At 42.5% G+C, this 24422-nt stretch overlaps 1 protein-coding gene across 6 annotated transcripts in view; it reads left to right on the top strand.

The window, feature by feature from the left end:
• The window catches only part of SEC24C (SEC24 homolog C, COPII coat complex component), an 85244-nt gene that overhangs the window by 26773 nt on the left and 34049 nt on the right, over nt 1–24422 (top strand). For 3 of the 6 annotated variants that reach the window (XM_040320450.1, XM_040320449.1, XM_040320453.1), the window contains 5 exons: nt 1297–1448; nt 3440–3508; nt 17745–17856; nt 19774–19901; nt 22906–23044. In XM_040320450.1, coding sequence (XP_040176384.1) covers nt 1297–1448; nt 3440–3508; nt 17745–17856; nt 19774–19901; nt 22906–23044 — 600 coding nt within the window. The remainder of the gene's footprint in view (nt 1–1296; nt 1449–3439; nt 3509–17744; nt 17857–19773; nt 19902–22905; nt 23045–24422) is intronic. The other 3 variants (XM_040320452.1, XM_040320454.1, XM_040320451.1) reach the window with 2 other exon arrangements.

Below are 24422 nucleotides of genomic sequence, written 5' to 3'. Positions count from 1 at the left end.
ACTTATCAAAGAGGGATATACAACCACACACCCAGCATATGGATACTGCAGAGGAACCTCATAATGGTGTACTCCATCCTGGCATCCAGATGGAAACAGAAATGTACTCTGAAGTGTCATCTCAGCATAACTTGCCATCCCATTATATCACTCATCCGTGAGACCATACACCAGGTATCCGGAAAGGACACACCACATCCACACAAAGCACATATAATAGCGTGACCCACCCTGGCATAATCTACCATTCCATCACTCATTTATAAAGGCGCTCACTGGCTATCGGGTAAAGCAGTGTTTCTCAACTCCAGTCCTCAAGTACCCCAACAGTTCATATTCTCAGGCTTTCCATTATTACAACAACCTTTACATCTCAAGGAAAACCCTGACTTTTTGGGGGTACTTGAGGACTGGAGTTGAAAGACGTTGGGGTAAAGGACACGCCACATCCACTGGAATACGTTTGTAGATAAAAAATCCAATAGATCCAATCCATTTAACATCTGATGTTATGCTTTGTGCAGACATTGCCATCAGGACTGTGTAGCTACATCTGTGACTTTAAAAAAATACTAATCTTGGAACACTTCAGTCGTCCTCCCCCTCGAAGATAATTTGAAGTTCGATTCTATTTCGGCCTCATCTTAGTATAGCAGCTAGAATATCTAGCTAATTCTCTTAGTGGCAGGATTGGCCTTCTGGAACTTGAAACTGTCAAATTTTAGTACTAAGACAGTCAGACTCTGCTCACTGAAGACTGAGAACTGCGCGATCAGCAGTCTTTGATCGCTCATTTCTTTGTGTTGGATTCATTGGGGGAGCAGATGCAGTATTGGATCGATTTTAAGTGAGTAAGTTTTTTTGTTTTTGTTTATTCCCAAAACCTCTTCTTTTAAAAATTAGACTCCACTTTTAGAGGTAGCAAGATTACATACAAATAGGTGTCACAAATGGGTGTTTTGATGAATATCATGACTTTTTTTTTTTTTTTTTGGTCAAGTCAGAATATATATTTTTTTTACTTTTTAAGTTCATTTTTATTTAGGTTTAAAATGTATTTTTGGTTAGATTCATAACACATATTGTGACAAAAACACTGATTTTGTTTTTCTGTTCTCTACATAGTTCCCTAATGTTTAAATTGTATGCAATTCATTGCTTCTGCATTTGTAGATGTCGGCTGCATGCATTGATTAAATAAGTAAGAATTTGTCACTTCATGTTTGCATTATGCAGTTGTGATAGGATCTTGCACCCTTTGTTAGTTGAAACCTAAACAATGTGCCACTTTCACAGGTTCCTTTGGACAAGTTAGGGCTCCCCAGCCTGGATATCCAGCAACTTATCCACAGGCTCCAAATTATGGAAGCCAGCCTGGTCCTCAGGGTCCTCCAGGTCCTCCCCCTCCTGCGCAGAAGAGACTGGACCCAGATTCCATCCCTAGTCCTGTAAGTGTTCATTGCCATTTCTGAGACTTTGCACAGTAGAGTCCAGCCATGAGTTTTCTATGAACCAATCGGTCACAAATACAGCTGTATACACTGATGAGTCATTGCAATGATATGAAAGGCATGTAATGTGATGTGAATTGTATTTGTAACATAATTTGAACATTATTTTAAAGCAGAACATATATATTTATTTATTTTGTATGCTTATACATTGCATGCATGCACACTTTCAAAACTTTGTGGCTCCTGGTTGCTGTGCAGGACCTGGCATTCTCTTTGACCTATTTGCTTTAGCTTTGTAATCCAGAGTTCATAGGGTTTCCACACCTCCCTCTTCGTATTTAAGTATGCTCCTATAATTGCATAATGGGCCGAAGCCACTGCACAGAATGGTATAGTTCCTCCCAGTCTTGTCTTCTGTTCTCCCTTTTTTTCATTTGTTGACAACTGCATTTTTTAAAACGACTAACAAATGGCCTAACAAAAGAGCAGGAGAGGAATTTTTGGGTGAGGATGGATCTGCTCTGTTTCACATCCAGTTCCTGGCAATTATATAAAAAAAAATGTTCCTACAGAGAACTTCCTGTGAGGGAATAGTTACATAATTTCCCTCAGGTGGTAGCACCCCTTCATTACCTCCCAGACTTGGCAAGATGACCTATGAATAATAGGGGAAATATGGATATTGCAAAAGATGACACACATTTGCAGGTGTGCGTGCATGCACAATTTTTAACTTGCAATATCGGAATGTTTCTATAAAAAAAAATTGTTTTAGTTTTGCTTTAAATATGGGATTTGTGTTGCCATTTACTCTCACAGATAGATATCTCACTTATTAGCACTGTTCTGTGTAAGTTTTGTGATGCAACTCCAAAAATTGCATTTTTGCATTGAACTGTAGCCATCGATGTAAGGCCTCTCGCACGTAGCGACGGAGTCTGCCAGCTCAGCGGGAGATCTCTGCGCTGAGCCGGTGGATGACAAGTCCCTCTCTGCTCATTGAGCGGGGAGGGGCTTGTTCAGTGCCACTGTCTCCTAGGGAGAGATCGGATGTAAACAGACAGCATGTCCGTTTTTCATCAGATCTCATCCGATCCGCCATGGGTGGATGGGGACGTGTCGCCATACGTGGGGTGTCGGATGTCAGACATGTCTCTGCTGACATCTGACGCTCCATAGGATTGCACGGAGCGGCTGTTCAGGTCCGCTGACAAAACTGACAGGCGGACCTGAATGGTCTGACCGTGTGAAAGGGGCCTAAGGCTTCTTTTACATTATCGTGTCTCCAAAGTCACAAGATTTCCAATGCGACTTTAATCTGACTTTACATTCTCTCGACCAAAGTAGTGCAGGAAGCTTTTCTGAAGTCGCAGCGACTTCTGTAGTGTCCGTAAGAGCAGTTCTCAGGTCTTGCGACTTGGGGTTTCACAAGTTAGTTCCCAGGTTGCAAAAATGTAAAAGGAGCTTTAGTCTTCCTTGAGTAAAGGAAAGGTGGAAAAACATTTTATTGTTATACAGGATTAATATAGCGCCAAGTTTCTGTGCAGCGCTTTACAACTTGAGGGCAGGCAATACAGTTACAGTTCAATACAGGAGGCATCAGAGGGCCTTGCTCATTAGAGCTTACAATCTAAAATAGTGTTTCATTTTCAGCGGTTGATTTCTCTGAATAGTTGAAATTTAGTTGCAGTGTATTTGTTTCAGTGTGTGAACCAACTGCATTGCTCTTGTCTCTACCTGTTTCTTCTTCCTGTGTTCTAGCCTCCCTCAATTGCACTGTAATTATTTTCCAAATTCTGTTAATATACCTTTTTGTGAGACAATTGTATGCAATGCTTTTTTTTTTTTTCCTTCCTAGTTTAATAGAGGGTTGGGAATGTAACACTGTACCCGTTTTTTTTTTTTCTAATTTTGTTATCCTAAAACATTCTCTCTTTGCTGTTTTGCGGCATTGCTTCTTGTTCTCAACTTTTTAAACAATAAAGCAGCTTAATGAAATGCCACCCCAGCAGAAATCGAGGCACAGGATAGACCCCGATGCAATTCCTAGTCCAGTAAGTGAATAGCGTGTCCTTTTTCCTTTCCTTGTTCTGTGTGTGATTGTGCTCTGCGCATGCTGATCACCTCACCAGTGCATGTAGCCTACCATTATCCTAATGGCACCCATTCCACTGTTCCCTTAGTGTGGTTACCTAGCTAGAAGTAAATAACCTGATCACATTTTTTATGTCTGTGTACCACAAGTGGTGGGCAGGATGTGTTAACCATTTTTCTCATCCCATTCTGTCAGCCAGTGATTTTAAGTCTGGTGCAGCTGTGTTGTGTTTATAATGCTACCAATCTAAAGCCTCGTACACACGATCGGATTTCCATCGAACAAATCCATGTATTTTTGTCCGACGGGCATTGGCCGTGAACTTGTTCTGCATACAGACGGCAGGACTTTTTCAGCCAACATACACAAAACGACATTGTTTTTCAGGTCTTTAGTGCCACCCTTTGGGCAACTTCTGCTAATGTTGTCTGATGGTTAGCATTGGATCAGAGCATGTGTGTTTGTATTTTGGATTTTAGTCCGGACTTATGTACACACAATCGGATAATCGGAGGGAACACATTTGGTGTCAGACAATTTGAGAGCATGGCTAGCTAGCCAGCATTTGTTGTTGGAAATCCCAACAACAATTGTCCGATGGAACATACAGACGGTCGGATTATCCAACAAAACCCTTCCATCACACAAATGTTGTCGGAATATCCAATCGTGTGTACGGGCCTTAAGACTGTCTGCCAGTGTAGGAAAACTTTCTGGCACCTCCATATTTAAAAAAAAATAAAAAAATCTTTATTGTCTATTGAGGGACACAACAATTGTCTTAGTTTGTAACGTATTTTAAATGGAAAAATAGTGGTGCTGTGTTCACAAAATAAATTGAAAACGAATCTACAAATAATTCAATAACACCACGTGAAAATATATATATATATATATATATATATATATATATATATATATATATATATATATATATATATATATATATATATATATAAACAATCTCTTATGCAATGATGAACTTTCTTTTTTTCCACCACACCGCTTGTGACTGTGATTCCACTCCCTTTAAGAAACGCATTTGCCAGATAAATTTGCCTTGCACTTTCATGCTCGGCAACAAACGCTGTTTAAGCCCACCTGGGTTTATCAAACTTTTCGAATTTCAATGGTGCTCAACAGAAAAAGTTAACTCCACTGTGTGATTGTGATGGATCTGCTGCCGGCTGCTCCAGGGAAATTCAGTCCCATGCTGGCAATAACCTGGTCACAAAAACAAAAATAGAGCGACAATTTTGCTATAATAAATATCCCCCAAAAATATATAATGTATAAAAAAAAATGTTTTCCTCAGTTTAGGCCGATACGTATTCTTCTACATATTTTTGGTAAAAAAAAATCACTAAGCGTTTATCGGTTGGTTTGCGCAAAATTTATAGCGTTTACAAAATAGGGGATAGTTTGATTGCATTTTTATATAAAAAAAATTTTTTTACTACTAATGGCGGCGATCAGCTATTTGTTTATTTTTTCCGTGACTGCGACATTATGGCGGACACTTCGGCCAATTTTGACACATTTTTGGGACCATTGTCATTTTCACAGCAAAAAATGCATTTAAAATGCATTGTTTACTGTGGAAATGACAGTTGCAGTTTGGGAGTTAACCACAGGGGGCGCTGAAGGAGTTATGTTTCACCTAATGTGTGTTTACAACTGTAGGGGGGTGTGGCTGTAGGAGTGACTTCATCGATTGTGTCCCCCTATAAAAGGGATGACACGATTGATGCAGCCGCCACAGTGAAGAACGGGGAAGCCGTGTTTACACGCGTCTCTCCCCGTTCTTCAGCTCCGGTGAACGATCGTGGGACCCCAGCGGCGATCGGGTCCGTGGGTCACGGAGCTTCGGACCGGGTCGCGGGAGCGCGCCGTGACCCATGGCTGGGTACATGTACAGGACGTACCTGTACGTACATGTGCCCAGCTGTGCCATTCTGCTGACGTATATGTGCAGGAGGCGGTCCTTAAGTGGTTAATGTGTACAACGATGCCACTGCTGAATCCAGATGAGGAGGGGGTTAACATCAGTCCGTCGGCATGTACATGTCCCGTGAAGGGAACTTTCACATCTCCCAGTGGATGGTTGTAGAATCCCATGTTGATAGAGGGAAGTGTGGCAGATAGGCACAGCAAAGGAGCCCTTCAGATGGACACGGGAGTTCAGATCTCCGACGGAACTCCCTGAAGGCCCAGAAGCTGGCGGAGAGGCGAATTTTTTTGATCGTTAAAAAAAATGTAAGATTAATCGATGGATTAATAGTTAATTTCCACAGCCCTCATTTTTTACCAACATTTTTAAAGCGTGTTGCGAACGCAAAGTGTTGGCCACACACACAAACACACACACCACACACATACATATATATATATATATATATATATATATATAATTTTTATTTTTTTCACGGCTTCACCTTCACGTGGTGTTTTGATTTGTTTTAAATTTATTTTGCGAACACAGCGCCACAATTTTTTCATTTAAAATACGTTGCATTTTAATTTCACTTTAAGTGGCAGCTCTAGGGAAGGTTAGATTTATATATGAGCGCAGTGGTGGGACATTAAGTTAAGGTGCGTGTGACTTTCTGACCATTAATTGGATAATTAATTCTTAGTTTAGTTATACTGCCACATGCAAGGTGTTTGGGATACCATCAAAAGAAAAGAAGTTGTAGGCTATCTCCCATATAACCCCTCCTCTACTCATCATGACTCTGTCTTTTTGCTAGTGTCCCTATGGGGTTGGATGCGGACTCCTTCTTTTTTTTTTTTTTTTGCTACACTGCTGATGTTTTTTTCCTTGGTTACTTCAAATAAGACTTGCTATTCTACGCCTTGAGCTGGTTTCTACATAGCAGATACCCAGATTGGCAGCGCATCAGCACTAGCTTTGGAGGCCATAACTACACTCTGGTAGAATGGAAGTGTCGGGTTAGCCTGAAACGTGACCTTAGGGCAGTGGGCTTTGCATTGTGGTGCTTTCCAGACGTGAGTATACTGTGTTCTTTAACCACCAAGCACTTTCCAGGCTCAGAGCAGCAGCACAGCTCCTAGGTTTATTCCGGTCTCTGAAGACTCGCTTGGGCCCTACTCACTATAAGGCCGCAGTCCAAGGAGCAACCTCACTGTTGAACAATTGGACACCTTTTGAATTTCCTGTCACTATCTGTTTACCGCAGCAAGGGTTTAAAAGGCTGAGGATCTAGTGCCCACCTTTAGTGACCTGGTCACCTCCAGTCATTTGAATCCTTCATCAGCACCTGCCGCCAGAGTTTGTGAATATTGAGACCTTGCCTCACATTGGGCCTAGATACAGTATTGCTGTGCGAATACAACTTGTCGTTGCTAAGACACAAAGCGCATAGTTTACCTACCATGGATGACCTCAGTCAATACTTCCCTAGTGGTTCTGGGGGCATTTATCTGATGTTCCCAGAAGAAACTGATGCTTGCAGTCTAGAAGCCGAGACCACCTATTTATTTATTTTAACATATGAGACCCCTATTTATAGGTCCCCTTTGTCAGTCTCCTGCAGCTCCATTGGGCAAAAACTAGGTCTGCATTATTCCTGTAGGGATCTCCACATCCACTTTGGACTGTCTGTCTGTGCTCAGTTACTGAAACGCCCTATCCGCAGAGGCTTTAAGCACGCCCTGACACCATTCCTCAGTCTGCTTCTGAGACTCCTGAGCCTGAGGGCCAAATCATTACCTCTGATTCAGAATATGAGCCTCAACCATTCCTTGGAAATGACTGATATACTGAGCAAACCTGCTGATTATTTTCATTCACAAGGGCTTGTCTAAATCTTGATGCAATGAATCGCATACTACCCTCCATCTGGGGGATAACTCCACTGGGACTCCTGGAGGGCTTGGGGCCCTCCTAACAGTGGGTCAGAGCCCCTTCCCCTTTTCATTAAGGGGGGCTCATAAATCAGTGTGGCTAGTTCTTGGGTCCTTAAGCGATTAATGCGAATGTCTGGAGCCTTGTGCTTTAGTTGTGTGGGTTTTTTTTTATTACATTTTATTATAAATCAATATGAAAATGTAATTGTGAATTCATATTAAGATAGAATATTTTGTTTTAAATTTTTTTCCACATAAAAACTTTTACATACTGTGCTTTAGTTGTGATGGCTTGTTGCCTGTCTCAAAATTGGTCTCATATGGGTCTAATGTCCATACACCTGCATAGGGCATGCTGAGTGTATGCCTGGAATATCAATACTATGTTAAGAGAACATAGTTTGGGTGCCCTTTGAGGGGCATTGTCTCATGGGACCCACTGTTGACACAGTCCCTAGCAATGCCACCATGCCCTAGTCATTTTAGAGGAGTGAAGGTCTACTTTAAAAAATGTTGTTCAGCTGTTGCACATCAGTCTTCTGATAAAGCTGTTCCTTAAAAGGTGTATCTGTTCAGCCCTGTTTGAGTTCTCTGTACTTTTGGGACCTCCGATTCCTCCCTGGACAGGGACTGACATTCAGGGGTGATCCCCCCCCCCCTCTCTCTCTCAAACTTGCATTTCTCTCTAAAATGGAGTGTTCTATCCTTGTACTTTTTTGATCCCTTTTGTAGTATCTGTTACCCAGAAGTAATTTTACCTTTTTATGAGGTATCTCCTAACCTATAAGGTTGATGAGATTGTCCTTTAACAGTATTCCAAGTTGTGGACCTTGCATCCCACCCTAGTGCCTTTTCTTGGCACCCCCATTCTGGAACACTTAGGAAACTCTCCCTAAGAAGGGTCTGTTTTCTGGACTGTAGCAATATGAGGCCTTCTGCTAGATCTTACACTAGCAAGCCTCCTTTGGGGGTGGCATCTCTGGGATCTAATTTATGTTTACTGAAGTTCAAAGGGCTTTGGCTTAGGCCCTCACTGAAGAAATCCCTTCTGATTGAACCTTTTGCTCTTTACCTTTCAAGGAAAATTACCCTCTTCTCCCCCTTTGGGCATGTGGGCTGTCTAAGGATTGCCATCCTTTTTCTCTTCTGTTTAACTCTTGGTTACCTTTTTAGCCTTCACTGTTTTGGTGTTGGGGTGCCTGGAAGACATCCAGATGATCCTCTTGGATCAAGATGTGCCAGATGCTACTTTGTAGTCTTACTGGGGACAAGGTGCTCCTTTCCATCTCACTGATGATGCTTCTCTGGGGTCTCCACACCCTGTAGGAAATAGTGTAAGTTCAGAGGCCTCCATGGGACTTGATAATCAGAATTTGGTCCATCGCCTGTGGCCGTTTTGCAACCATCTGAAACAATTGCTTTTGGCTCCTTCCTAGTTCCCACTCATTCTGGGGAAAGCTCCCAATAATGAGTTGACGGCAGCCGATATCCTCGAAACCAAGTATCATTACCCAATTATTACTGATTATTGCTTCAAGGGGTCTTATCAGTGTGAGGCAAGCTGCTGCAATACTTCAATATAGTTTCAATATAGTTTCAATATTTTGTTACACTGTATTTGCGCAGCGGTCTTTTAAGCGCAATTTTTTTTTGTTAAAAAAAATACACTTCAATGAATTAAAGAAAAAAAACAAAATGGTAAAGTTGACCCAATTCTCTTGTATAATGTGAAAAATTATGTTGCGCCAAGAATCGTGATCTTTATTCTAAGCAAATCGTGATTCTTATTTTATCTAGAATCGTGCAGCTCTAGTGTGTAACTGTCTTTACTGGAGACAGATAATACAGTGGGGTCTATTCATAAAAACAAGCATTCACCCACAAATTCACCTTCTTGAGTTGTGACCGTATTTTACCCAATGCATTATTTTTTATGATCATCTCTTCCATCTATTGGCCATTTTGCAAATTTTGAGGTATTCCAGGAAAAATTGTGCATTGTGACCATTAGGTGGAGCTGACGTCATAGGGAATTACTGTATTAAAATAGAAGTATGGGTTACATTTTTTTTTTTTTTTTTTTTTTTTTTTTTTTTAATTCATACTTGCCTCTGTGAATAGAGCATCAGACCAATGCTCCTTCTGTCCTCACCGTCCCTGCACTGAGAACCAACCCGCCGAACATCGCTGATGGCTTGGTTCTCACAGATCCCTGAGAGGAAAGCCGCTGACTGCTTCTCCACACTCATTGGGGTGCTGAGCAGTGAAGGGGCGGGGAGAGGCTGTCTCAGTAGCTCGCTGAGACTGCCATCAATCAGGGCAGCTGGCGGATCCCGACTTGGAAGTCGTGATGACGCGCTGCCCTGACTGATGGCAGTGACGTCAGCGTAGAGCGGACCTAAGATTGCTCTGCGCTGAAAACGGGTCACAGGAGTGCAAAACGAAATCCACTCCTGTGACCCAGAGGAGAAGCCCAGCCTAAAAAGGTCAGGCTGGATTTCTCCTTTTTTAAGTAATATTTGTGAAGACTGAATGAATGGTTTATCCAGGGATTTCTATTTATAAGTAGACCTTGGTATGTTCACCAGATGCTGCATGCACAGGCTGGTCTAGCGCTTTGACTAGAGTATTGCTGCCAACATCTGATATCGAGGACCGCTATCACTATGGTAGATACTTGTACACACTGGCCATAAGGAGGCGCATAGTAAGCCGGGTCTACTAGCTTATTTTAGGATAGAACAGGTTGGCAGTAGTTCAGCTTCATTAACATATGTATTCTCTGCTTTGGGAGGTTAGGTAAGGCTCAATGTACATGGGATGGTTTAAAACCTCTGCTGAAACATTTAACTTGACGGATAGTAACCGACATTTAAAAACGTCCACTTTGTCGCGTTTTTTTTTTTTTCTTTTTTCAAATGGTTAAAAATGTGTATCTATTAACCACTTGCCTACCAGTGGTGCCCTGATTACATTCCTACATGTCCCCCTGTGAGGAAATGCCGCTGATCGGCTCTCCTCGCCACACACTTTGTCAGTGTGAGCCGATTTCTGGCATCTTCGTGTTTACATGTAACCGGCTGCACCTGCGGGCGTGCAAGAGCGGCCGTTCTGGAACGACGTCCATTCAGAACGAGAGCCACACCGCTTCGCCATCATTTGACGGTGGGCGGGCGGCAAGCAGTTAAAAACACCTGTAAACAAAACACGGCAACACGCGAGTTACCGGGTTTACAGGCATTTAGTATTTCAAATGCCTCTGAACATCCGTCCTGACCTCCCTTTTTTTTTTTTTTAAATGCTTTTAACCTCAACTGCCTAGCAAAAGACCCAATGTACATTATTTATATATAATATATATATATATTCCTAAATGTCCATACCAGCAGTGTACATGAAGCCCAAGTCCTTAGATTTGATTTAGATTAGACTGTCCTGAGAACTGTCTTTTTTAGAAATGTAGTAATCAATAGAAAGAAAATATGGTAGAAAAAGTGGGTAAAAAGTCTAACACATATTTTGGATGCATTCCTTGTCAGACAAAGCTAGTGACAAGGGAGCTGGGGGGGGGGGCAGTTCCAAGTCCTGCTGTCTGTGTCAGACGTAGACAGCGACACTTGAGCCTGCACGAGTGCCCCCATAAAAAGCAGCTTTCTATGGCACTCGTAGAGGAGCCTGGAGCGCCAGTGGGGGACCCCGGAAGTTGAGGTGCTTTGTTTTGAATTGCAGAACTAGTAATTATGTCTTCCAGGAAATTTTGGGTAGTGACAGGACTGCATAATACTAAATATAATTTGAGCCCTGTATTAACCAAGGGAGGTGCATAAAGACCACTTTACTAAGAAAACCTTTGTGTGTACCCTAAGTATATCTCATTTTATATTGGAAATTTATTTGCTGACCATAGGTGAATTTTTTTATTATTTCATTAATCCCTATAAACACATTCTGTAAAATGTGTTACTACTTACTAACAGTTCATGCTTTAGACTGGTGCTTATTACTGTCTTGTCGAAGAGTGATAGGATTTAGGGGGTGAGCTAAAATATATTGAGGGGGGGGGATAGGGGCAGATATCATGGGTGTCACAGATTGCGTTTTGTTTTTTTCTCAGTTTGTAAACAAACCTCATTAGGTGGCACTATATCTGTAGTCATCAGTCACTCTCAGACAAATATAGCAGTGGATTGCTAAGCAATGTTGGTGTGGTGTGCTAAATAACTATTAGGCCTCATGCACACTGGACATTAAAATAGCGTTACAAAGAGGCCAATAGCTTTGCAGTGAGTTTCAACTTTTTTCAACGTTTTTGCAATGGCGTCTTTTAGCGTTTTGCGTATTAATTTTTTTTTTCAATGGATCAAAAACATTAAAACGCTGGTGAGCAAAGTTTTTGAGTGATTATCGGTGTTTATCCACATTTTTTTTTACATTGGAGCTATTTGTTTACAGCTGAAAAACCCCTCTTAGAACTCACTATTTTTTATTTTTAAGCCAAAAAATGCCCCAGCCAAACACTGCTGATAACAGCCTATGTGTGCATGGACACGTAGGATAACATGGTGGGGAGTTTATTGGCTGCTGTAAAAAATCCAGTGTGCATGAGGCTTTAACCACTTAAGCCCCGAACCTTTAGGCAGCTAAATGCCCAGGCCAGGTTTTGCGATTCGGCACTGCGTCGCTTTAACAGACAATTGCGCGGTCGTGCGACGTGGCTCCCAAACAAAATTGGCGTCCTTTTTTCCCCACAAATAGAGCTTTCTTTTGGTGGTATTTGATCACCTCTGCGTTTTTTTTTTTTTTTTTTGCGCTATAAACAAAAATAGAGCGACAATTTTGAAAAAAATGCAATATTTTTTACTTTTTGTTATAATAAATATCGCCCAAAAACATATCTAAAAAAATGTTTTTCCCTCAGTTTAGGGCGATGCGTATTCTTCGACCTATTTTTAGTAAAAAAAATCGCAATAAGCGTTTATCGATTGGTTTGCGCAAAATTTATGGCGTTTACAAAATAGGGGATAGTTTTATTGCATTTTTATAAATTTTTTTTTTTTTTACTACTAATGGCGGCGATCAGCGATTTTTTTATTTATTTTTTTATTTTATTTTTATTTATTTTTTCGTGACTGCGACATTATGGCGGACACTTCGGACAATTTTGACACATTTTTGGGACCATTGTCATTTTCACAGCAAAAAATGCATTTAAATTGCATTGTTTATTGTGAAAATGACAGTTGCAGTTTGGGAGTTAACCACAGGGGGCGCTGTAGGAGTTAGGGTGCACCTAGTGTGTGTTTACAACTGTAGGGGGGTGTGGCTGTAGGACTGACGTCATCGATCGAGTCTCTCTTATATAAGGGATGACTCGATCGATACGCCGCCACAGTGAAGCACGGGGAAGCCGTGTTTACATACGGCTCTCCCCGTTCTTCAGCTCCGGGGAGCGATCGCGACGGAGCGGCTATAAACAAATAGCCGCGCCGTCGTCCTGGATCGCTCCCCGAGGGAACCCGACCGCCGCATGTGGGGGGGGGGGGGGGGGGTCCCGATCGGACATGTACGCCCATTTGCCTGTACGTGCCATTCTGTGGACGTACATATACATGCGGCGGTCGGGAAGTGGTTAAGTAGTCTAGTGACATCCTGAGCTTCCCTAGTTCTGTAGTCCTCCCATCAGTGAAATGTGACCTTATTAACATTCAGATTTACACAATTGCTTTGGTTTTACTGATGGCGGTGGAGCCAATGCTCTGTGTTGCGTGTATAAACCACTGCATGTGGCAGTTTGGACACCACAAGCCAGATCCACGTACCTCGGTGCATATATAAGGCCGGGGTAGCTTATCTCAGATACACTACGCCACCGTAACCGTAACTTACAGCGTATTTTCCATATCCACAAAGAATTTGCGCCGTAAGTTACGGCGGCGTAGTGTAAATGTGTCGGCGTAAGGGCGCGGAATTCAAATGACAAAGATGTGGGCGTGTTTTATGTAAATTCAACTTGACCCCACGTAAATGACGTGTTTTTTTTTTTTTTAACGCCGCATGCGCCGTCCGTGGGGGTATCCCAGTGCGCATGCTCAAAATCACGTCGCAAATAGTCAATGCTTTCGACGTGAACGTAATTTACGCAAAGCCCTATTTGCGAACGTTTTACGCAAACGACGGAAAATTCGACGCTGGCCCGACGTCCATACTTAACATTGCGTACGCCTTATAGAGCAGGGGTAACGTTGCGCCGAAAAAAGCCTTACGTAAACGACGTAAAAAAATGCGCCGGGCGGACATATGTTTGTGGATCGACCTATCTAGCTAATTTGCATACTCTACGTGGAAATCAACGGAAGCGCCACCTAGCCGCCAGCGTAAATATGCACCTAAGATCCGACGGCGTACTAAGACGTACGTCAGTCGGATCGAGCCCACATTCAGTCGTATCTTGTTTTGTGGATACAAAACAAAGATACGACGGGGCATCTTAGAACTTACGTGGCGTATCAATAAATACGCCAGCGTAAGTTCTTTGTGGATCCGGGCCTACCTCTGTAAAGTGCTAGGATTGTTGTCCACCTGTCACGCTATTGAGAATTGCACACCTATGGTCAAGTCCAATTTCAAGTACACAAATGTGACTAGCACTTAGGCTGTCTCTAACTCCACACAGTAATGTGAGGCTTTCTCCCTGGTGTGGACTGTCGTGCTCGCCCCCTCCCTTGGACTACTGGAGAGTCGGGACACTCTCCTGCGTTGCAGATAGAGAAAGGAGCTGTGTGTTAGTGAGCGTCCTGACTCTCCTGTCGTCCAAGGGAGGGGTCGAGCATGACACTCCACACCAGGGAGAATGCCTCACATTACGCTGTGTAGTTAGTTAGACAGAAATACAGGAAGTGAGGATTTCTCAGAAGAAATAAGGACATGTAAAAGCAAAATGGAAGGATGAGGTAAGTGAAAGAGGACTGCACTAAGGTAAAGGAAGCTATTTAGGGGAAAAAAATGACCTTTACAACCCCTTTAAGTCTATCCTTTTCAAACTGCGCCTGTTCAACATGGAGGATAGGAAAGACGTGTAACCAGATTTTATCTTAAATTTTTCGAGCTTAGGTTGGTAGATCGGATAAGACACCAGAATACTTGAAATTTGATACAACTCCTTTCTTCCCTGTCCTTTTCATGGTGATTAAAAAATCAACTGGTTAGATGATGGCTATCCTCTTATAAAACCGCTTGGCTATTAAGAGAACTATTAATATACAAGTTTTGTCATCATCACATTGGGAGAGTTATTGAGATGCAGAATCCAAGCAATTGTGATTCAGGAATTTTTAGATCCTCTTCAGACAAACCTTTATACATTCATTTGGGCAAACCAAACCTTTTCTTGAGAATCGGCTAAGTTTTGCAGGATATTTGCCACTGTCAGGCCTTACTGCAATTATTCTTAGGTGGAGATATTTTCTGCATCAGGTGTGGCCAAAATTATTGCCAATCAAAATGCATTTCCCATATATTCCTGGCAGCAGAATACAATGCTTACTGCTGGCAGCTTTAGCCGCTGGGGGTTCTCGCATGCAGAAAAACCTGACGGGCTAGTTTTACCCAAGTTGATCCATCTATCGACTTGGGTACAATCGGCCTACCCTTACATAGATCAAAATTTGGCCAGTTCTTGCAGAACTGGCAGGATTTCAATAAGTGCATGGCCAACTTTAAGCCTAGTACACATAGGCCAAATGTAATGGCTGGCTTCTGTCGGACATGCATGCTGGAAAACCAATAGCCAACCGGCTCTCAATCGGCGCTCTGAGCAAATGACTAATTGCTGACCATAGTGTTGCGGCTGGAAGGGCCCCCCCCTGTCAGAACACAACAGCTCAGCGGGGGGAATATCGCTGCACTAACAATCTGATAGTAGTACAGCACCTCTGATCAGAGCTGTCAGGTGTGTTTTTTAATTTATTTTTTTCCATTTTAACCCAACTCGTGGTGTGTACTAGGCTTTACTTTGCGTTTTATTCACACTTGTAAATTATTACATACCCTGAAATGGAAACATTCATTGGATTGTATGATGGGCATTGTTAACAAGTTCAGGTTGAATGGGGGGGGGGGGGGGGGGGGGGCATTTGTGGATTTCCATTTGCTGTAGGGCAGATCTGTTACTTATAAATGCTCATTTATCCATTAAAGGATTTCTGTCACGGAGGAACATGTTCATTGCTAATTTCTTGTTCTGAAAAATGCTGTAGTTGCCTGGTTGTCAACCCAACCCACTGTCTCCAGTTCTTTGTGTCACTGAATCAAAACAAGTCTACAGCTAAAGACTTGCAAAGCGGGCTTTCCTGATTTGCTGGCTTTGTAGTGACTTAGAAAGTACTAAAGTATTCTTGCCTATAGGATGTGACAGTTTCATCAAATGAGGTCTAGAACATCTTGTTTGGCTAGAACTCCCCCATTGGTAGGTCCCTGTGTCCCTGTCCCATCTGTATACGTTTAGGCCGGCCATACATGGCTCGAATCTCAGCCGGTTCAACAGGAACCACCGTGATTCGAACCGTTAATGGCCAGGTTGATCGATTTGATCAACTTGGGGGCAACCAGCCTGCCATATTCTCTTGCGAGTATCACTGTCTTCTTTTGGCAGGGATGTCTGCCCCTGCCAGGAGTAGACAATTGCTCGGCAGGAGGGATTCCCCTGTCAGCACTGTCTGTGTTTGGAGAATCGTACGATTTTTCATGCAAGTCTAATTTTGGCAAGGAGGAGTACGTACCCCTTAAACAGTGCCCGAGCTACCCCAGGCAGTATGTATTTATGTTGTCTGTCTCATCCAACACATATGTACTTAAAGTGGATTTCCACGTGGAAAGTGGAACTTCCGCTTATCTGATTCCTTCCTCCTCAGTGCCACTTTTGGCACCTTTCGGGGGGGAGCATGTACCGGTTTTTGACAGGCACCCTGTCCCTACTTCTGTCGGAACCTCGCCACAGCGTAGTACATAAGAAATTTGGCCCCCTCCTTTTTTCCCTGCTGCCAGGCCAGTAAGGGAGCACAGCACGCATGCGCAGTAGGGACCGACCGTGAAGCCGCAAGGCTTCACTGCCAGGTTCCCTTACAAGCTATGGTGGCAGTAGCTCCTGACAGCCGATGGAAACAACGGCTGGGGTGCCGACATCTCTGGATTCCAGGACAGGCGAGTGTCCTAATATTAAATGTCAGCAGCTACAGTATATGGGTATGGGGGGCATACCGCTTTAAGCCAGCCATAGCTGGTCCAAATCTCAGCTGCTTTAGTGGGGGGACTGGCGAAGGACAGACTCTTATAACCAGCATGTCGGAGTGTTTAATGCCAGCAGCTATAGCCGCTAGCATTAATCATTGTGTTCTCCTGACATGCCCCTGTTGAGTTTGCAAATAAGTTGATTAGAAATATACCGTATTTATCTGGGTATAGCGCGCACCGGCGTATAGCGCGCACCCAGTTCTAGAAGGGAAATTTTCTGGGAAAAAAACAAATTACTTACAGTTTAAATGTCCCTCTTCGATGTCTTGCCCGGCGTCCAACGGCGGCCTTGTCCGGTCCGGTGTCCGTCTTTGGCCTCCGTGGTGTTCTCCCGCGCTGTCTCCGAGCGCCGCCGCCAACATATACTGAGCGCAGTACACTCGGCTAAGCTCGGCTCCTCCCACAGGGCGCGAGCGGAGCCGAGCCTAGCCGAGTGCACCCGAGTGTACTGCGCTTGGTATATGTCGGCGGTGGCGCTCAGACGGGGGATCGGCGTATAACGCGCACCCACGATTTTCCCCTGTTTTTAAGGGGGGAAAAGTGCGCGTTACGCCGATAAATACGGTAGTTGTTCCTTTTTAATTCACTGGACAAATAAGCTTAATTATATTCATTTTAAAACTATTATCTATTAAAGAAACCTGCGTCTTGTTCCATTGAAGTTATTATAAGGCTGGTAATAAAAAAATTGGGACTACAATTCGGTTGTAGTTTTTACTTACAACTTTGCGATATAAACTAATGGCTGTTGGCTCATTTTGGGTGACAAGTGTTTTTTATATATATATTTCTCATCCATTTTCATAAACATGTCTTATTTTCTACTATACACAAACTGTGATCCAGCTATATGTTAACATGTCACCAGCAGCATATGTTAAGTAATTGTTGTGCATGTGGTAAATTCAAATTTTTGTCTCGTAAACCATTCAGTGTTGAACACCTTTAACGTCTACTATTATATTGCATTATATTTAAATATAAAGTTTCTGTGTGTGGTGTATTATTAATTGCCTATCCTTTCTTTTCTGTATTAGATCCAAGTAATAGAAGATGATAGAAACAATAGGGGTTCTGAACCTTTTGTCACTGGCCTGAAAGGACAAGTTCCACCACTTGTAACAACCAACTACTTTGTCAAAGATCAAGGTACAGTGCTTAGGTGCTTGTTATTTTACTGCCAGATGTTACCTCCTCCTTCCCGTGTGTGTGTGTGTGTGTGTGTGTGTGTGTGTGCGTGTGCGTGCTTGGTAGTTTGCTGCAAACCCTGGTAAGATATTCTAAATAATGAGGAATGCATTGGGTAGAGTGTAAAGTGTGGAAAGAAGGACTTTTTTTTTTTTTTTTTTTTTTTTTTTTATTGCTGTTTTTGTGTAGGGAAGGATTAGAAACACATTATTATTATTTTTTTTTTATTATTATTTTTTTATTTATTTACATATTTTGTTTTGCTTTGTGTTCCCAATACAATTACATTTGCTTCATGTGAGGTAACTGGGGCTGAATGACGAGGAAAATATTGCTAAGGGGGCTACAGATACCAGTTGATGCAGAAAAAAAAAATCCCCATGCATTGGGGCTTTCCCTTTACTGTTAACTGTTGGTTTTGTCTAGGGGTGAACGCAGAGCTTATTCTCGCCCAATCCTTCGATCCTCCAGAAAACGGCACACTCCCAAGCCTCCAGCGATGGACTGTTCCTACCATCCTCACGTCCAGAGCTGGTCTATGGGTGTGATAATGTCAGGAACGGTCCAGCGCATGACAGTTTCTGACGTCATGCGCTGGGCGAGCAGGAGGGACTGGTTTTGAGCTGGAAGGGTCGGCAGATTAGGTGGTTATATCTCCGCTCTCCTCTCCCCTAGGCATAAATGAGCAGTTGGCATGTGCAGGCACAGCCCCACCACATGGGGAAACATTTTTTTCTCTCTCCCGGAGTTCTGCTTTAAAGCTTAATTCTGGAAAGCTAAAAAGTTCTCGTTGGCAGTTTGGCCATACCCACACTGCAACTAATCGCTTAGTCTAGGGGACCATGAAAAAACGTTTTACTTGCGTAATCCTCCACTCCCACAGGCTCCTCTGTGCTGCTAGATCAGTCCCCACAGCCTCTTTTGCCCTGCTCTCTGGAGGTCTAGGGTCTTTTGACATAATTTAAGACTGACGCAGTGATCCTAGCCCTGTGTTAGAAGTGAGGATACCAAGGGACTGTCCACTGTCATGGCGGAGGGTATCACTATTTGCCAGGTGAAAGGAGAATCGAGCAAATAAAAGTACGTTGCTCAAACCCGAGACTAAACAAGCATTTAACCCTTGCAGTGCAGGCGCAGCTCCGCTGCAAAGAAACACTTTTTGGTTTTCAGGAGCTCTTACTGAAATGTATAACCTTTTACCTGTGGTGCCACTTTAAAAGTATATGTGAATATTTTAGCTACATTGATATATGTGAATCTACTGATCGTCTTGGCATGCACTTTTTATAGGAAGTAGCCTCAGCTTATGCATTTTTTGTTCATTTTGATTTGCTTGTGTTTGTAAGCGGTTTACCAAAAAAAAGAAAAACTAGATTTGTAAAAAAAAAATGCTGACGCAAGTAAGCCGCCTTTCTTATACATGGCACTGGAAAGAAATCCTGGACTGCCGCACTACAAAAAAATGGCTAACATGTTTCACATCGTGAGATGCTTACTTATAGCTTTGAGTAAGCATCTCGCGATGTGAAACATATCAGCAATTTTTTGTCCTAGTGTTCACTTTTTCTATTTTTGACTGCATGGTTTTTGGATCATGTTTTTGATTTGATTTTATCCAATAAAGACGTTGTTTAACGGAGTGCGGCAGTCCAGGATTTCTTTCCAATCCCATGCATTTGTGCAGAGCCAGCACCTGTCAGCCTCAGTAGGGCGGGAGCCACTCAAGGGATCAGCAGCCTTTTCAGAGCTGTATCACCTCTTCCGCCTTTCTTATAGTTTATTTGCAGTTTTATTTTCTTCAATATTTATAGGAAGATAAAGGGGGGAAAACATCCTTGCGTTTTCTCAATTGCATATTTCTTTCACTTTGCATTCTAGGAAATGCAAGTCCAAGGTATATCCGATGCTCATCATACAACTTTCCTGCCAGCTCAGACATGGCGAAGCAGTCCCAGGTCCCACTTGCTGCTGTTATTAAACCACTGGCAACTCTGCCATCTGATGAGGTGAGTGAGCAGTTATAGATCTTTCTAGCTATTGCTACAGCCCAACTCAAGCCCAAACTTATTTTTTCTAGTTTTGGATGGATCTTGAAGGGAGTTAAAACCACTTATTGCAGTCAGTGTTCCTGTTTGAAAGCTTTCTCCTAACTTTCTGTTTCTATAACCATCCAGGAAGTGAGGACAAAGACAGTTAACATTTAATAAGCATTCTAACTCCTCTGGTTTACTTAAAGAGGAGTTCCGGCCACAATTTCACTTTTTAAATATAAATACCCCTGTAATACACAAGCTTAATGTATTCTAGTAAAGTTACTCTGTAAACTAAGGTCCGTTTTGTTAGGTAGTTACAGCATTTAGACACTTTATAAAATAGAAATTGACTGGGGCCATCTTAAGTGTGGGCATCATGAAGCCAGACTGTAAGACTTCCTGGATTTCAGCCTTGCAGATCTCGCACATGCTCAGTGCTGCACAAGCAGTGTCAGATCAGGTTTCAGCACCTGTACTGTCCAAGTCACATGATTCTTTGAGACTGGGGAGTGCACAGACTCCTGGAAAGTTACACCCACTACATTCCCAGGAGTCTGTGCGGTGTAGGTTAGGAAGCATTAAGCACCTAGGTGCAGGAAGAGGGAAGATTAACTATTCTGCCTAGCAATAACACTTTGAAGGCATCTAAAAAAAATAAAAAATTTCGTAAAGGACTAATGACATTTTTTTTTTAGAACTACTAATGTAATTTTATATTTATGGGTGGAACTCCACTTTAAAGTGGTTGTAAACCCACTTTTTGAAGTTGCACCTACAGGTAAGCCTAGATTAAGGCTTACCTGTAGGTGTTTGCAATATCTCCTAAACCTACACGGTTTAGGAGATATATACAATATGTATACGCCGTTGTGTACGGCGCATGCGCAGTGAAACTGGCCATTCATAAAATCGGCAATGCCGATTTTTGACGGCTCCTGCGCGCATGTGCGGAATGACGTCATCGCCGCTCTGGCCAATCGGAGCGGCGATACTTGGAAGTAACCTCCGGGAGCGATGGATGCAGCTGGAGGGGGAGACGAGGATGGCTTTGGGGGCTTCAATCTAAGGTAGGTAATGCATAATGAGCTAGTATGCTAGTCATACTAGCTCATTATGGCTTTATCTTGCAGGTGTTATAAAAAAAATAATGGGTTTACAACCACTTTAATGTGTTTTATTGCTTTTTGTGTCCCAGTTGGGGAGACCTTCTCCTGGGTATTAAAGCATAACTTTACCTAAAACAATTTAAGAATTAAAAATTATTTTCTTTAGCAAGGGGCATACATTTCACAATACTTAAAGGGGTTGTCAAGGAAATTATTTTTTTTCCCCTCAAATAGCTTCCTTTACCTTACTGAGATAAGTGAAGGAGGACTGCACTAAGGTAAATGAAGCTATTTAGGGAAACATTTTTTTTTTTTCCTTTACAACCCCTTTAAGCTACCAAAATTATTGTGCACTGTTGTTTGCCTCCAGCATTGTTGGAGGCTGCAAGTTTGCTAAAGCCCCAGAGCCCCTGAACAGCAGTAAATCATAAAGCATTGGTAAACAGATCGATTTTTTTTTTTTAATGGTTTGAAAAAACGGATACATTCCTGGAATGCCGAGATTGCCAACTGTCACATTTTGCTTGTGTCCTCAACCAAACTGTCAAACAGCTGGTTTCTGAACTGATCACTCCTGCAGTGCAATGTCAGTTGCAGATCAAACAGAAGCTGCTTCCTGGGCTGTAAAGGATAGGAGGGATTTATTCTGCTTTAGGCTCCATTAATACTTGTATGACTCCAAAGTGGTGCAACTTGAAAAGACTTTGGCTTTGACCAGTGATAATGGACAGCTGTTGCACAACCGTTGCACTGTAAAACATTCAGGTACGACTTTCACGCAACTTGAGGGCCATAGACTCCAATTTTAACCCTCAGAAGTTGCATGAAAGTCAGAAAAGTAGTGCAAGAACTTCTTTAAAGTTGCTACAACTTTAAGTTGCACATATATGAATGGTTATTATTGGAAAACGTAGGGAACGACTTGTCATTCAACTTTGATGTCCAAGGTTGAATGACAATCGCACAAGTGTGAATGGAGCCTTAAGGCCCCTTTCACACTTATACAACTTGTCCCTGCGACTTGGGACTGCAAAATCGCATGACAAGTCATTCCCCCATGATTTCCAATGATAACCATTCATATATGTGCGACTTCAAGTCGGGCCAACTTCAAAGTAGTCCCTGTACTACTTTGATCCAACTTACATGCGAGTTGAGGTCCAGGGACCTCAAGTTTACACATGCATTCTCTGAAATTGAGTCAAAATCGCGTGAATCTTAAGTTGTGGCAGTGTGAAAGGTGCCTAAGGCTGTCGGCCTCTGCAATATCAGCAGTGCCTAAAAATGGAGAGCAAATGAGCATGTGCAGAGCAGGGTGAGACGGTGTATTACTGGATTTTATTCATCTATACCTGCAAAATAGGCCAGCCTCAAGTCCTCTAGCAGGCCTCCTTACAGTCTGTTTCTTGTCTGTGGACGTAGTTTAGCTGTAACAGAACTGTGAAGCGGTAACGCTGCCTGTGTACATGAGTTCATAAAAGTAAAATACACTTTTTTTGTTTTGAAGTGATCAGAATGTTAATTATGAATAGTGAAAGCTACCACTGCTTGAAATAAATGTAGTTGAATTTGAGTAATCCTGTCTGTGTTTGATGTATAAATAACGCCTGGATGTGACAAGTTTAATCCTGGGTGAGTGCAGGGAGCAAAGCATAGTGTGTTGTGGATGTTGCTGTGGCCACCAAAGTAACATTCGTATTCTGTATGGTACTTGGCCAAGGATAATATTACACTCTGTTTAGCACTGTGACACTGGGATGAGTTTTTTCCTTAACTGTTGTGGGAGAAAATCATTTTACTAAGTTTGACTCTGCTTTTACTTTGTAGTTGTGTCTGAAAATGTAATTGACTCTCCCTTTTACACCTTGTAGGCTCCTCCCTGTGTGGTTGATCATGGCGAGACTGGACCTATTCGCTGTAATAGATGTAAAGCTTACATGTGCCCTTCCATGCAGTTCATTGAGGGTGGGAGGAGGTTTCAGTGCTGCTTTTGCAGCTGTGTCACCGAAGGTGAGTTTTCCAAGTTGCTAAAGGTTTCCAGGATTTATAGCCCAGCAGTGGCCAAAGGTTTTGAGTATAACACAAATCTTTTTGTCAGATGTTAGTATGGTATACTGAACTATAATTGCAAACATTTCATTAAATTTTATTGACAATTACATTTAAGTTTAAGCAAGGAGTCAATATTTGCAGTGTTGACCCTTCTTTTTCAAGACCCTTTTACCTGGCATGCTGTCAATCAACTGCTGGGCCACATCCTGACTGATGTAAGCCCATTCTGGCATAATCAATGCTTGGCGTTTGTAAGAATTTGTTGTTGGGGGAGGGGAGGTTTGTTCACCAACCTATTGAGGTTTGACCACAGGTTCTCAATAGAATTAAGGTCTGGGGAATTTCCTGGCCATTGACCCAACATTTCAATGTTTTCACTAGCTGTAAGCCTTGGTTATCAAAATTAAAAAGAAATGCTTGAAATATCACTCTGCGTGTAATCTATATAATGAGTCACTTTTTGAATTGAATTACGGAAATTTAACTTTTTGATATTCTAGTTTTTGAGATGCACCCCTGTACATTCCAAGCATTTTAGCAAATGGTTTTGTATCTTCCTACGGTCTATTCCTAGCAAAAATGTTCCACCACACTCTTTCCAAAACTGATTTCTAAATGAGAGTGCCCCCTTCATTATCAGCACCTGGGCACAAAAGGCCCCCAATAGATGTCTCGTCCCATCCCATGCTATTTCAGCTGATATTCAAGCCGTAGGTGGCGCTGCAAGCACCCAAAGTTAGACTGAGCCAGGTGGAAAATTTTCAACTGAACAGCGACTGCATCCTATAAAACTAATTTTATTTTTAGCGGTGGTGTACAAAAACTCATAAGTGCGTGTGAACACACACACAAAAGTACACTTAAGGGTGTGCTTTTTGTCCACCCTCCGAAGCAGTAAGAACTTGCTCTGAACCCCCAGGGTGCAAGGTTCTTCACATGGACAAGGGTTCGAACATGGTCCACCTAGCCAAAAGGCCTGGTGGACTTAAGGGTGTGCTTTTTGTCCACCCTCCAAAGCAGTAGGAACTTACTCTAGACCCCCAGGGTGCAAGGTTCTTCACATGGACAAGGTTTCGAACATGGTCCACCTAGCCAAAAGGCCTGGTGGACCCCTCTCCTCATGGTCAGCTGAAGCCGACCAACGAGTATTAGGTTGAGGGGCTCTCCCGAAGAGTTACTCCCTTGATTCAGGGTAGGAAGGAACCTAATGGCCACACATCCTCCCCCTAGACTTCAGTGTAGGCCCAAGGACCCACCCTACCAGCCAGTGAAAATAACACACACACAGAAGTGAAAAGGTGACAAACGTGAGGAGAAAATAAATTGAATAAATAGT

This window comes from Rana temporaria, chromosome 8 (assembly GCF_905171775.1).
Source record: "Rana temporaria chromosome 8, aRanTem1.1, whole genome shotgun sequence".
Lineage (NCBI taxonomy): Eukaryota > Metazoa > Chordata > Amphibia > Anura > Ranidae > Rana > Rana temporaria.
Note: the sequence above shows the minus strand (reverse complement) of the source record. Positions and strands in the feature narration are given on the sequence as shown.